This window comes from Sus scrofa, chromosome 15 (assembly GCF_054392235.1).
Source record: "Sus scrofa isolate SSC_HxYL_T2T_F1_AM1 chromosome 15, Sscrofa_HxYL_maternal_Yorkshire_Landrace_v2.0, whole genome shotgun sequence".
In the NCBI taxonomy this organism is placed as follows: Eukaryota; Metazoa; Chordata; class Mammalia; order Artiodactyla; family Suidae; genus Sus; species Sus scrofa.
Window position 1 is genome coordinate 25,352,536 of NC_139397.1, and position 15,306 is coordinate 25,367,841.

General features: G+C 32.2%; 1 protein-coding gene across 5 annotated transcripts in view; it reads left to right on the forward strand.

The window, feature by feature from the left end:
• LRP1B (LDL receptor related protein 1B) overlaps positions 1–15,306 on the forward strand; it is a 1,884,722-nt gene that overhangs the window by 1,765,366 nt on the left and 104,050 nt on the right. For all 5 annotated transcript variants that reach the window (XM_084998912.1, XM_084998914.1, XM_021076285.2 and 2 more), the window contains 4 exons: positions 732–869; positions 2,788–2,922; positions 6,064–6,183; positions 7,513–7,754. In XM_084998912.1, the coding sequence (XP_084855038.1) occupies positions 732–869; positions 2,788–2,922; positions 6,064–6,183; positions 7,513–7,754 (635 nt within the window). The remainder of the gene's footprint in view (positions 1–731; positions 870–2,787; positions 2,923–6,063; positions 6,184–7,512; positions 7,755–15,306) is intronic.

Sequence of the window (15,306 nt, forward strand, 5' to 3'; positions counted from 1 at the left end):
AATCCATTTAATTTGAAATATTGATTCAATGACAGTTACAGATTATATAATAATTTTAGCGCTCAAAAAATTAAAAACAATATTTTGATGTGGCATGTCTGAGGATTTTTTTTCATGCACTTGATTTTATGAGAGAATATGAAAATAATCCACTAACATTTCATTTGCATAGCAGAGCTAAGCAACTTTATCCAGAGTTTCTCTAAGTCTGTAAATCTCCACTGATTATAGGTACTTTATTCCACCAAGTACAGCATGAGATAAATAACATAGTAGTTTAAAATAAACTGTTAAGTAACTTCCTGAGGGGAGGAAGTTTATATAGATTGTAGGTATGTATGCACAATCCCTTTTTTCACAATTCAGACATTAAAATTCAAACAAACCAAAGGCTTTACTAAAATATGGGGCAAAACCATTTGGTGACAGATTCTGACTTGAACTGGTTTGAGGTAGTTTTTATTACTTAAAAAAAAAAAATCTCACTTAGGGTGAACATTCATTTTCACGTGGAAATACAATATTATTTAATATAGGATAATTGCACTGTTATTTTTCTAAGAAAGTCCAAACACTTCAGAATTTTTTTCATTTGTCCCCAATAGCTTCAAATAAAGAATTGTGGGGTGTGTATTTTTCATGACATTTAGCAAAATCTTGAACCTGTTAACATGCTTTATAAACTTATTTTGATTCTGTGAAGCACTGATCATTTTTTAATAACTCTATAGGTAAGCTTACATATAAAGCAAGACCTTGTAAAAAAGATGAGTTTGCTTGCAGTAATAAAAAATGTATCCCCATGGACCACCAGTGTGATCAACTTGATGACTGTGGAGATGGCTCAGACGAACAAGGCTGCAGAATAAGTGAGTTTGTTTGCTGTTAAAGTGCAGTGACACACAAGTTCAATTTCTGCTTCAACATGACTAAAATTTTCTTTACTGCTGTGAGAGAAGATTGCCTTCAAAACGTGCTTAAGTAATACTTATTTTTAAAGCCTTTGCCAAAGTAACTTTAAAATATCACTTAATATCAGAAAGTATGAAGCAGGAAAGGTAGATTTTGCAGTGAGTACTCTCGTTAAAACTGAAGCTGAGAGCTCAATATCCAAATACAGATTTTGATATCAGCAAAGAAATATATATTCCTTAATATTTTATTTTATAAAATATAAATTTAAGAGTTTTTGAATTTTAAAAGTGATATTTAGTTGAATGATGGTAAAGATCTTAATAATTGATTAAATGTTTTAAAATTTTTATTGTCTTTCTTAAAGAAGGCATTATTGTTTATTCATTTAGAGTGATATGATACTTGAGTTATGAGAACTTACTTGTCAATAATTTTGAATTTAATGTTCAATATCTGATTTTCCATATTAAGAAAAATAATTAAACTTGACCTTAAATTCAGAATGCTTATATAAGTCACAAAATTGGAGTTCACATTGTGGCTTAGCAAGTTAAGAACCCAACATAGAGTATCTGAGGATGTGGGCTTGATCCCTGGCCTTGCTCATTGGGTTAAGGATCCAGTATTGCCTCAAGCTGCAACATAGGTCACAGATGCAGCTTTGATCTGTGTTGCTGTGGCTGTGGCATAGGTCTGCAGCTGCAGCTCTGATTCAACCTCTAACCCGGAAATTTCCATATGCTGCAGCTATGGCCGGCCACAAAAAGAAAGGCAAATAAGTCACAAAATTGTTCCAATTCTTGAGTCTTTTATTTTTTTCTCATCTATCCATAAGTTACTCCTCTCTAGATGATGAAGTGGTATCCACCAGGATATGGCCATTTATATGTCAATCATGGTATAACTGCACTGATGTATTTTAATTAATTATAAACTGTTCAAGAATCAGTGTGGATTAGTAATAATTATTTTCATTAAGGTTCTCATTTTTCTTTATAACTGAATTTAAATAAAATAAAACTAATTGAATGTTACTCCTTTAATAAAATACCCCTCCTTTATTTGCATTCTAAAGTGAATTGGAGATAAAGTAATGAAATTTAACCTACTGTGTTGGTAATTAGAAATGACACACAGTCTGTCCTAACCTGTATTGCAACTTATGTCCATTAGAACTCAAATGTTGGAGTCCCCATTGTGGCTCAGTGGAAACGAATCTGACTAGCATCCACGAGGATGCAGGTTCAATCCCTGGCCCCGCTCAGTGGGTTAGGTATCCGGCATTGCCATGAGCTGTGGTGTGGGTCACAGATGCAGATTAGATCCTGCATTGCCGTGGCTGTGGCATAGGCCAGCTGCTACAGCTCCGATTCAACCTCTTGCCTGGGAACCTCAAATGTTGCTCCCTATAAAAATACCCAGGCTTAAAAAGTTTAGGAACTGATGATTTAACCTCTTGCTTACCTGTGATTGAGTTCCTAAATACTAAGTTTAAGTTAGTGAGAAATAACTTCATCTCTGGGTAGCTTCAAGGAAATATTTTGGTTCTTAGAGAAGAATGTGACTCGTACATTGTGCCATGGTAAAGATAACCTGTCATTAGAACCACTGACTCTTGAATTCCTTTTGGAAAGTAGAATAGCTCAGTAAGAGCTTGATCTAAACTATACTCATTTACATTAGTTTGGTTTTTATCTGCTTCTATAACGTTGTAAGAAATGAGGGCTTATATGGTGGATAAAACCGTAATCTTATAAATTCAAAAAGAATTATCTATGAAATAATAAATGTAATTTCAAATTAAGAAAAATAGTAAACTCCCACTTCCGGAATTAGAATTATATTAGTTTTGATCATATTTTTAAATCCTAGCTCCCACTGAATATACCTGTGAAGATAATGTGAATCCATGTGGAGATGATGCATATTGTAATCAAATAAAAACATCTGTTTTCTGTCGCTGTAAGCCTGGATTTCAGAGAAACATGAAAAACAGACAGTGTGAAGGTATAGTACATTTTCTCAACAGCTTGCTCTTAAATCTTTAGGTTATAAAAGACTCCCAAGGCTGCTAAATTGTGAGATGACAGCGGATTGATTTTCATCAGAGTGGTGCGTATCTATGGGATACCATTTTACTTAAAAGAGTGAAAGTCCCTAGGGTCAAGAGCCTGTTTGTACTGCTAAGCTAACTACTGCTGAGGCTTACAAAACCTTTTTTATAGCAGATTCAGACCTTCAAGTATTTCCATTGTATTGTTACAGTTCTGTTTTGAAATGCAAATAATTAAATTGCTGGTTCAGAAACTATTGAAGAATTAGAGGCACTTTGAGAAAGAACATGTTTATGATGACCCCTTTTTCTAGAGTTGTGGCATTTGCAATACTGCAATAGATAATTTGCTTTTAGAGAATTGTGTGCTTTTGTCCTAACACCATGTCTTAAATAGTACTTTATATGATCAAGAGTGTCTTCTAAAATTCAAAGACAGGATTCAAATAAATCTCTGTCAGCTTACTTGAGACTATTTAAAACCTGAACATGTAGGAGAGCCATAATTTCATAGTAAATTATATCTAAATATAATTTACATCAGGGCTTTAAGTATAGAGCCATGAAATAAAGATATATATTCACTGTCTGCCAATTTCTCAAAATTGATATTATTATGGTAACAGCCAAACCTAAATTATCGATGTCTGTTTTATCCAGGGTAAATTCAAATCATAAAATACTTTCACCTACCAGCTTCCTTCTCTACTGTCTCTTTATGTTATTTTTTGATAAATAAAAGTAATTTTGCATTGTGTCAACCAAAATGGAATTATTAAAATTAATTATACACATCCAAAGGGGAAAGAATTGTAGCCATGTCATATGTATGTACATTTTGAGTTACATACTTGTTTAGATTCATGACATTTTTTTCTTCATTAACATGGAACACTGAAAAATAGTGATTTGAGTTTTCTATTTTTAATAAAAAACAAATTATTTCTCAAGACTGGATGATTATTTCATTGCCAGACACTTTTTGTCTCTTCAAGATTTTACTTTCAAATAGCATTTTTGAAATTTTGAAATTTTGAAATTTTCTAATGCTTTTTGTAAATAGTGGGCTCTGTTTCTTGTATATGCGTACTGAATTTAGAAATTCTGTCCTTGAAATTTTCTTTTTTCAGTTATATTCCATTGCAAATATCATCTGCAAATTAAATTCTTCATTTTAAATTGCTATGAATCAAATATTTTTGTTGTAGAAATGAGTAACTTCTGAACTCTAATACAATTTGTGTTTTCCTTTAATGAGTAAAGTTTTGATAGTAAAGAAAAGAAGTTTGACTTGCTGTGGAAAAGGGGAAAGACATCATCTTCTTTTAAAACCCAAAGAATTTAAATTTTTTGTAGCCTTACTATAAGTAGCTCATAAAGAGCTTAAGAACTGGCTATTTGATATGAAAGCCAAAACACTTCAATTAAAATATCTAAAGGGAAGAAAAATTTAAGGGAACTGCAATCAAAAAATAGAAATGAATTAATTGTGGTTGTATGCCAGACACTGTTCTAGTTATTGAACGTGCGTGAAATTCCTTTATCCTCTTCAAAAGCTCCCGGCAGGAGGCGTTATTACAGAGATGAGGAGAAATCATGACTGTGGACATTGCAGGGCCATGTGAGGGAGCTAAGATTTTATCAAATCATGCAGAGTTTTGCTTATTTTGATTCCATCTCAAAGAGAAACCATAGTAACAACTCCCTGTTCAAAGTTACGGGTGCCAAGACAAATAAATATTGTAATACTTTCTTGATGGCTGAATGCTGATAATATGGATTTTACTTATGCCTGATACAGTATTTGTTAACAAGTAAATATAGTTTCCTTTATCTCTTTACCCTAATTTCAGTCATACCCACAATGGAACTCATGAGTGCTTAAGTTCACTGTGGGCAGAGTATCTTAGTAGAGACAATAGAATCAGGAAGCCTGAGGTTAAGCCTTGGCAATGTCATTTACAGTGTCCCTGGGAAAATCCTTATCTCTGCCATTGAAGCTTTGGAACCTGTTGAGTGCCAACAAGAGATAATCACTACTGCTGTGCTTATCCTTAAATTCCTCTAATTCAAGAGAAGGATTTATCTCACAGATTTATTATGTAATTAGGATAACTATAAGTGATAAAAGGGCAGAGGAATTATGCTAATTGAAAGCAGAAGAAGAGGTTAAAACAAACAAAAAAAAAGACAGTAGATAATTCACCAGAATTACCTGACCTCAATCCTGGCCCTGCTTAAAACTTTAAAATTTGAGGCAAGTGCTAAGACACAGAATATTGCCTAAGATTTATTTATTTGTTATGTATTTTATATATCTATATACGCATATAGATATATATTTCTATACAGGCATTCAGGATTTTGTTGCTGTTGTTTGCTTATTGATTCAGTTGGCCCTTTTTGTTACAAGTCACTTTGTATATATGAAGCCAGAAGTGTGTTAGAGGTGTATCCATATTTTCATTCTTTGCCAGTCATTGTGCAAAATGCTGGTGATAAAAAAATCAATAAATACTAATTTATGATTTCAACAGACTGAGAGTCAAGTAGGGGATATAAATATATGACCATATATATGAAGTATAGTATGAATAATCCCATAAGAGAAGAATTCCAAGACAGCAAAGAGTTGAGAATCTATGAGGTATGGATAATTGTTAGTGTAAATCAGTGGAGACCAAAGAAGGCTTCTTTTCAGGTGACTCTTGAGAGAGGAATAGAAATTCTCTATGTCAAACTGAGCAAGTGCATGATAAAACAGAGGACTAGCATATGACATGTGCCAGGGTATGGCAGTAGTTTTTCATGTGTTAATTGAAGTGAATGAAAATACTGGGCAAGTTTGAAATTTCAGTGTGTTAATTGGATTAACAGCAATGCCCGGGCAACTGATGAGTCATTATAGTGAAACTCTTGTTATGACCAAAAATATAACATAGCAAGTCACAGACCTAAGATTTTGAAAAGACAATGAAAGAAACAGGAATAAGAAGTTGAAGGAAGAAAAATAAATTTGTCTTTTTTGAAATGTGGAAAGAGTGAAAGTACTAACTGAGGGTATGATGATGTTATTTTTATCTTTTCTTTTATAGACCTTAATGAATGTTTGCTGTTTGGTACATGTTCTCACCAATGTATAAATGTGGAAGGATCGTATAAATGTGTGTGTGACCAGAATTTTCAAGAAAGAAATAACACCTGCATAGCAAAAGGTAAGGTTGAATAACCATAATTTTAAATGTTATTATAATTTTGCTATAAACATCTTATGAGGAAAAATTTTTATGTTGCATTTTAGCAGTGGCTTCATGCCTAAAAATGTAAAAAAATGTTTTTAATACTGATTAATTTGGCCAATTTGTTATTCTTAGTTAATCAAATCTGAGATTTATAGGCATGACTGTCAAACACATGGCTACTGTTAAGATCACTTTTATGTTTGAAACTGATTCACTTTGCTGTACATCTGAAACTAATATAGCATTTTTAAGCCAATTATACTGCAATAAATGTTTTTTAAAAATTTGTCAGTGGAGGGTAAATGTCTAAAAGCAATGTGATAGAATATGAAGTATCTAAAGTTTCCTGGTGGCTTAGCAGTTAAGTGTTCAGCATTGTCACTGCTGTGGCTTAGGTTTGATCCCTGGCCTGGGAACTTTAGCCAAATAAAAAAAAAAAAGAGAGAGAGAGAATATGAAATATCTTTCTTATCACCTGCTCTCAATGTATTTAAGCAATCATTACACCTCTGGGATAAAAATAACAGGTTAAAGGTTAGTGTTATAAAGAGAATGGAATTTTTTTCTTTTTTACCTGTAGCATATGGAAGTTCCCAGGCCAGGGGTTGAATCAGAGCTGCAGCTGCTGGCTTACACCACAGCCACCACAGCAACACCAACATCAGATATGAGCCGCATGTGTGGCCTATACCACAGCTCATAGCAACGCTGGATCCTAAGCCACTAAGTGAGGCCAGAGATGGAACCTGCATCATCACAGACGCTATGTTGGGTTCTTAACCTGCTGAGCCATGATGAGAACTCCAAGAATGAAATTTTGAGTAAGAATTTTAAAGGCTTTAGTTTGCAAAAAGGCTTTAAAAGGAAATTATTGTTTTCAAATTCAGGCATCCTCCACTTTCAGGTATCAGGTGCATAATCTAAATGCTCAGAAATGTCCAAGGCTTAATGTGTACATGACATGGTATCTGAATATTCAGACACCAGTCACTAAAACATAAGGTACTGAGACTTACCAGATAGAAATCCCTCTTCATAAAAAGGATGTATACTACAAATACCTAATTCTAGCCATGATGTAAACTTTGACATAGGAAACCCTACACTCATAAATCTTAGAAATGTTTAAATAATGTTTTAGAAATGTAATGAAGACTAAAAGATGATATAACATTGGTTTATTTTTATTGAGCAAGAAACTGTGTTAAAATTAACAATTCAGGATAGTTTAAAAGTACAATTGTTGCTTTTACATTATTTGAAATTTACTTTATTTTTGTATTTTATTATAATAATCTCCAGGCTCTGAAGATCAAGTTCTCTACATTGCTAATGACACTGATATCCTGGGTTTTATATATCCATTCAACTACAGTGGTGATCATCAACAAATTTCTCATATTGAACATAATTCAAGGATAACAGGGATGGATGTATATTATCAAAGAGATATGATTATTTGGAGTACTCAGTTTAATCCAGGCGGCATTTTCTACAAAAGGATCCATGGCAGAGAAAAAAGGCAAGCAAACAGTGGCTTGATTGTAAGTAAATAAAATTGAATATTTGAAGGCTCATACTTCCCACTTACCTGTTTTTTTTTTTTAATCTATCAATCACAGTATCTAATTATAAGACAAAATTAATATATTCCGTGATTCCTCCCAGTATTCCCCCTATATAGAAATAGAACATTTCCCTACTCATTTATTCTCAGAGCTACATATAATTTATTTTAATTGCTTGATACTACGTTTTTCTTTTAATTACGTTTTTCTTTTAGTTATATAAGAATGGTAATCAATAATATGTAAAATTTCTAGAACATTTTATATTTTGTAGTATTTAGCGATATATTATGAACATGAGGGGTTTTTTCATCCTGAGGTAGATTGGGAACTATCACTTTGTTTTCAAATTAGAAACTAAACTGTCAAAAATATGCAGGGAAATTTTTCTTACCAATATCAGAGCTATACTTCTCTTCTAGGGCAAGAGATCAACCCAATAGTGTAACCATTTCTTCTGACTCCTAATAACTATATTTAAGGCCACATCCCAAATTGAGCAATGTTGTTTGCTGGTATATGACAAACATATTGATTATCATGGTTATTCTTTTTGAGAAGAATAAACTAGAGCATTTGTTTAGATTTGTGGTTGTAGACTATCCTTTTTTTCTTTTGTTTTAGGGCATATCAATTTATTGAGTATTTTATATTTTGAAGTAACCTGTCAAAGAGATGATAGATATATATTTACTTGGGGTAGGGGCGGGGGTACTGGCACATTCCCATACAATGTAAAAGTCAAGTTATCACAATAGGAGAAAATGAAATCTTTGTATTTGAAAAGAATCAGAGATACCTATCTGGAAGTACTCACTACCTATTGCAGTGGTATCTACCATAAAGATTTGAACTATATGAATATGATTTGCTGTAAATCTGGAACACTATTTTTTATCCATAGTAGATGGCAATAAGCTGCATTTAAAATAAGCTATCTTAGCTTTTACATTCAGGTTAGATTAAATAGACTGTGAGTAAAAATCCATATATATCAGAGTTTTTTCTTTAATTCCTTCTCCCCCAAACATAGTTAACAGATTCAGTTCTATTAAGGATAGTTTTGGTAAAGAGCAAGAAATGTAATGGGTTACTCTACTTTCCTTCACTCACAAGCAATCTTCCTATCACACCAAAAGACTGACTAGTCTTGACTAGCTTTAGCTTTATCTCTAAATTATAAATTTGCTTTGTAAAACCATTGTTCCGTTGGTACGATTTCATTTTATTAAAGTGACAAGAAGTATATATTGCGGAGTTATACTGCCTGGGTTTTAATCTTATTCTTGTTGCTTATGAGATTTTTAGCTTCTCTGTGCTCTCCTTGTCATGAGGTTTTAGTGAGGAATACATCTGTCTGTCTGTCTATCTATCTATCTACATTATATATCTATATATCTATATACATATACTCTGTTTAGGTTAGTTAAGTAGTGTATAGATTAGCAGAATGATGATAATGATAATGGTGATAATGCTGATGATATTGATGATGACAGTGATACTGATGACATTGGCAAGATGTTCTCTATAATGCAAATTCTCACATTAAAATTAATTGTAAAATTACTCTTGTCTGAATTTAATAGTGGCAAAAACATATCTTTATTTTTTTATGTAATTTCCAGTGAAAATGTTTTGATGTTTTAGCTTTAGCCTAATCAAGATTGGTAAATATAATAAGTAGTCTCTAGTGAATAGTTTATTGTAGATCAGAAGCCAAATTTGTTTAATAGCTAAATTTTTATCTACTCAAATATGTAAATGTATATATTTTATTTATATATCATACTTGTATATTTAAATTTATGTATACTACATATTATAATTTTAAATTTTATTAATTGGCATAGAATCTTTCATAATCAATGTAGTTATTGATTACCCTTTTTTCTAATAGGATTTGAAACTTCATTAGTCTTTTAATGGTAGTAATTAGATGTATTGTATAATCTAGACTTTCTCTTTGTTTTTCTCTCTTCTTGGACCTACCCCTCACTAACAATATTCACTACGAAGAAAAGTGGGTAACATTAGTATACATTTTCTAGAAGCCCAACAGGGCTACCTAAATGCCATAATTATAAGGTTGGAACCACTGAGCCATGAGTTTTAGCACCACATTCTAAGCCATTAAGCATGCCTTAGGAATTCCAACCAATGTATTGTTTTAAAAAAAACTTAAGCCCCCACTGATTACTTAACTTTGCTTCCTAAACCTTTTTGTAATTGTGATTTCTCAATATTATAAATATGGAATAAATCCATTCTTTCCAACTTAATTTAATGAGCAATGTGAGTAACTGAATGATTAAATATCTTATCTATGGCTGTATAGCTATAACGTGACACAACCTGGACTTTGAGACACTTACTAAATTTCCGAGTTTCAGCATACTGAAAAACTACTACATTGAAGTAGAACATTTCTAAAGTCCCTTCCAGATAGTAAATATGTATAATTTCAAAAAAATTTGTGATATAGTTTATGTCTACCCAGTTATTACCTGGACAATTTGTATTTATTTCTCTGAAATTGATCTTGTGTACAAAGAATTGATTTTCTACACTTAAAAATTTCTCTGCCATGTATTTTATTTGATCTGTTAATAGTCACCAAATAGTTATTCATTAGTTTAATGAACATGCAATCCATTTTATCTTCTAAGTTTTGGCACAAATATTAAATGATGCTGACCTGAGAATTCCTCACTCCTCAGAAAAATGAAACTTAAGATTTTTTTCCTTAGCTAAATATGGTACCTTAATTTCTGTCTTTGAATCAATAGCTGAAAGAAAAATATACAAATCAAACTATGGATACTTTAGTTATAACTCCATTATCAGTGAACCTAATGGAAGGAATTATCCATGTGATAGCTGAATATCTTGAAAGTGTATTCATAGATACATAAAATGTTGGAATATTTTCATTTCAATAATGGGCAGAAAAGATGTACAGAAATCAGAAGAATATTGCCCAGACAACTAAATGTTAACTGAAGTCCATTCAAAAGGAAGATCATGAAATTAGAAATCATGAAGGGAATTCTCTTCTATAATCTGTGAAAATGGTTGGAATAGTAATTAGGATTGCAAATTTGAATTTCAAATGCAGACTAAGTTATTTATAGATAGAAATGCTTATGATTTTCTAACCCCCTGGGCTATACAAAATGGATAGACTTTTTCTTTTAAGAAAATTAAATAATTTAAAACTTAAAAGACTAACAGGATTCAATCTATATGTAAAGCATAATGAGATTTCTGAATTTGAATTTTAGTAGTCAGAACAGAATATGATAGCATTATGCCACAGTTGTACATACTTTTTGGCAATTTATCATTTCTAGTATGAAATGCTGTATAGCAGAGCACATGATGGCAGCCCTATAAAGTAGGTTGATGCTTGGAAAAATGCAAATGACTTTGAATATACAAATTTGATTTTTACCATTAAAGAGCTAAATAGTCCTGAGCAAAAAAAATGGTTCATTTGATCTACCTGACTTTGAGAAGTGAATATGAGATACCATTTTTTGGCATATTCTCTATTATGAAAAAGAATTTTCAGAATAAACATGCCTATAATTTTATTCATTAATAATCATATCTTTTTTCAAAAAGTTGACAAACCAATTTTTCCTGAAAAGCCTTTAATGAAATATTCAATTAAGTTTTCTTTAATAGGTTTCATTTTTTAATCAGAGTTCTATCCATAAAACTCACATTCAATATATGGATGTGTGTATACATCACCCTCACACACACACATGCACTTACGTGTGGGTACATATTCATACTTATAAATTTATTTGTATGTATGTGTGTGTGTATTCATAAATTTTATCAAAAAATTCAAAGTATTTTTTAGGACATTTGGGTAGTGGTAAAAATTGATAGTTTCTTTTTTTTTTAGTTTTTTTTCTTTAGTATTATAAATTTATGGCAACCATTAAACTCTAAACTGAAACTGTCTATACGTGCTTAACAAGAATACTTTTAAATCCATCTGAGTTTATTCAAAGCAGGAAATGACTAAAAATTTATTATGATTACTTTGGAAGAAATCTAAAACTATCAGATATTACATTATTATCATTCTGTGGCTCAATTTTTGTTGATTGCATAAGACAGGCACTCCATAATACATACTGATTAGAGTTAACGGTTCTGAAAGAGCTGTGATCAATATTCAAAACTTTACTGAACATAAATCTTTGTAAGACTATATAAAACATATGATTCTATAATTAATAATACTATAATTATTGATCAGATTGTATAGCATTTTAAAGTGAACCAGTCAAGTTTTATTTATTCATACACAAAGCTTTATTTAAAGAGTTCTGTTTGTTAGGTTTGTCATTGGGTTCTTAGATATAATAAATAATCTTGCCCTCATGAAGTTTTTATTCTATGGAACAAAGACAAGTCCAGTAAACTCATAAATAAATAAATAAATAAATAAATACATGCAAAAAATCCAATTTTAAAAAGTATATTTTAGGAAATAAAAAATGGACTAAGAGAGAAAAACTTGAATGTTGTAGATTTGAGAGATGGTTCAATAAGGCACATTTGAAGAGAGGAGATTTTTTGCTAAGACTTAGGAGGAGGGAAGGAAGTAATGCCATCTTATTTATGTATAAGATAATTATTTTACTTTTTATGTGGAGAATGGATTTGGTGGAAGAAAAAACTGAAACAGAAGGAGACTACATAGGAGAACTGTGCTCAATTAAAAATTGTGGTGGTTTACACAACTGCAATTTCAGTGGAATTGAAGGTAGTAGAATTTTAAGGAAAAATGTTTGCAAATGGAATGAATGTGGGAAATGAGGACAGGAAGGACTCAAGACTGATATCTAGATTTCTGGATTGTAGAATTTTATGGATACTGAAAAAAGTAACCTGTGGTTCAGTTGTAATCATGTCAAGTCTGAGACAGCTGTAAGAGAACCAAGTAAGATGTCAAGTAGTCAGTGGTGTATACAAAGCTTTATCTTGGATCTCTGGACTGGAGATACACATTAAGGAATAGAAAAATAGAATACATCTCTAAAATCATGAAGTCATGTTAGATTAACAGGGGAAAAAAAGAGGGAACTGGAACCAAGCTTTGAGGCCAGATTAAAATGATGACAAGGAGTGGTCAGTGCCTTAGAAGAAGACAAGAGAATGTAGAGTCATAAAAATTAAGAGAGGAGAGTATTTTCAAAAAAGAAATTGAGGTTATATTTCTAGTGTACAGATAAAAGACCAAGTGAAAGAAGACAAAGAAGTGTTTAAAGGTTTGGAGACACAGATTCATTAAGGACCTTGACAAATGCTTAGACTCATGGAGGAAGCAGACATCATAGAGCGCTCTGCGGCTCTACACCAGTGGTTCAACACTTGGAGTGATCTTTCACCCCAGGGGACATTTGGTAGTGTCTGGAGATATTTTTGGTTGTCACAGCTGGGGAATGCTGCTGGCATTTTGAGTACAAGCTGGAGAGGTTGCTTAACAATCTATAATGCATTAACATAGTTCCTCACAACAAGGAATTATCCTGACCAAAATGTTGGTAGTTCCAGAGCTGAGAAGCTTTTCTCCACGTAGTGACAGTATCAGTCTTTCTACTTAACCTTTTAAAAGACCTTCTTGTTTCTTAACTTCATTTGATGTAATAATAACCCTGTTATACAAAATAGTTCTAAGATAAATCACCGCGATCTTCTTTTATTGTTCTCGTTCTTTGTTTTCTCTTGCCTTCTCAGTGTCTTCTGCTAGATCCTTTTCTCCTTCCCTCTTACTATTGGGATGCACTGGGTTTGGACCTTGATCGTCTTCTATCTTTCTTCACTTCTTCGTGGAGTTCATATAGTCTCATGGTTTAACAGAAAACCACGTTAATAGTTGCCTAATTGAGATCAGGCTCTGTCCAGCTGCTTGCTTTGCGTTTCCTTTTGGATGTTTTTAAAAAAATCCTGGAGTAGCATCCCTAAAAATAAACTTCTCATATGAGCCACAAAATCTGCTTCCCCAATCTCATTTAATGGCAACTCCATTTTCCAGGTGTTCACAGTAAAAATGTTAAAGTCATTATTGACCCTTCTGCTTCGCTTATAACTCTAAAATCAGGCAATACTATTGAGTCTATCTTCAAAGTATGTCCAGGAGCTGATTACCTTACTTGAATGACTGCAAGTACCTAGTTTAGAATCACCATAATCTTTCTCTGGAATTAGTGCAACACCCTCCTAATTGATCTTCCTCCTTTCCTTATTACTCACAAAACAGTAGATAGAAGTCCCTAAGTAAAACTTAAAAGAGATTATATCATATCTCTGATCAAAAATATCCCATAGTTCCCCACTGAAAAGACAGAAATTCTTATAATTTCATAAGGGTTTAAAAGATCTAGTCTCAGTTCTTTCCCTGACTTCATCTTCTACCACTTTCTTACTTAACATTGTTCTGGGGAAGCCTTTCCTGAAATGTTCACTTGTCCTAAAATGTTCTTCAGCCAGATATCTTACATGACTCAATTCCTGAACTCCTTCAAGTCTTTGCTCAAATGTCTGAATGCATAATTTATTGATAATTGCAATATATAGCCCCATTTCCACCTCAGAATCCTCAATACCCTGATTTTTTAATTTCCATTGTACTTATTTTCATTGCTGCCATATAATTTATCTGTTTATTATGTTAATTTTCTATTATCCACCTTAACTTACTATAAATAAATTCCCAGATGGCAGGGTGTTATGTTTCTTTTTTTCCCTCTACTGTTTGGCTACTACTGTAATCCTAGCATCTAGAACAGGACCTGTTATAAAGTAGGTGCATATTTTTTAAGTTAGAAACAATTGATTGACAGTCTTGTGTATACATAGTAAAAGCATATTGATCTTGAAAGTTATCCTTTACAAGTTATTCTTCCCATCCTTGGTATTCAATTCATCCCAAATTTAAATATTTTTATCTCCAGATATACCCAATTTTGATCCACTTTTGTCTCACAGAAATCTCAATTAAACTTTCACAATATGCCCTCTGGAGAACATTGAATAAGCCTCCTATGCATTTCTTGTATCCATTTCTGGTCCCCAGCCCCAAACCATTATTTACACTGTAGCCAAAATAATTTTAAAACATTAATGTCATCATCACATCTTCCTACTTAAATCTTTCTAATGGATTTCCATTGAAAAATCATTGTTTTACAAGCCTCTCCATGATGTTTAGCCACATCACTCACCAATCCCCTCTCGTTACACACCTGTGAATATACACATATACACACACACATTTTCATAGCCATAATAGGACATATTTCACTTATAAGAATGCAGCTTCTCTTCATAATCTTTATATATGTTATTACCTCACCTCCCTTAATTATCCTAATTAATAAAATATCTTTTATTAATAAGACAACACTTCTTAATAAGAATGGCATTATTGTTACTGTCATTATTAAGCTTGGTCTTGGTCTTCTTTAGGCATTAGAGATCTCAGCCTCCATAATGTATTTTC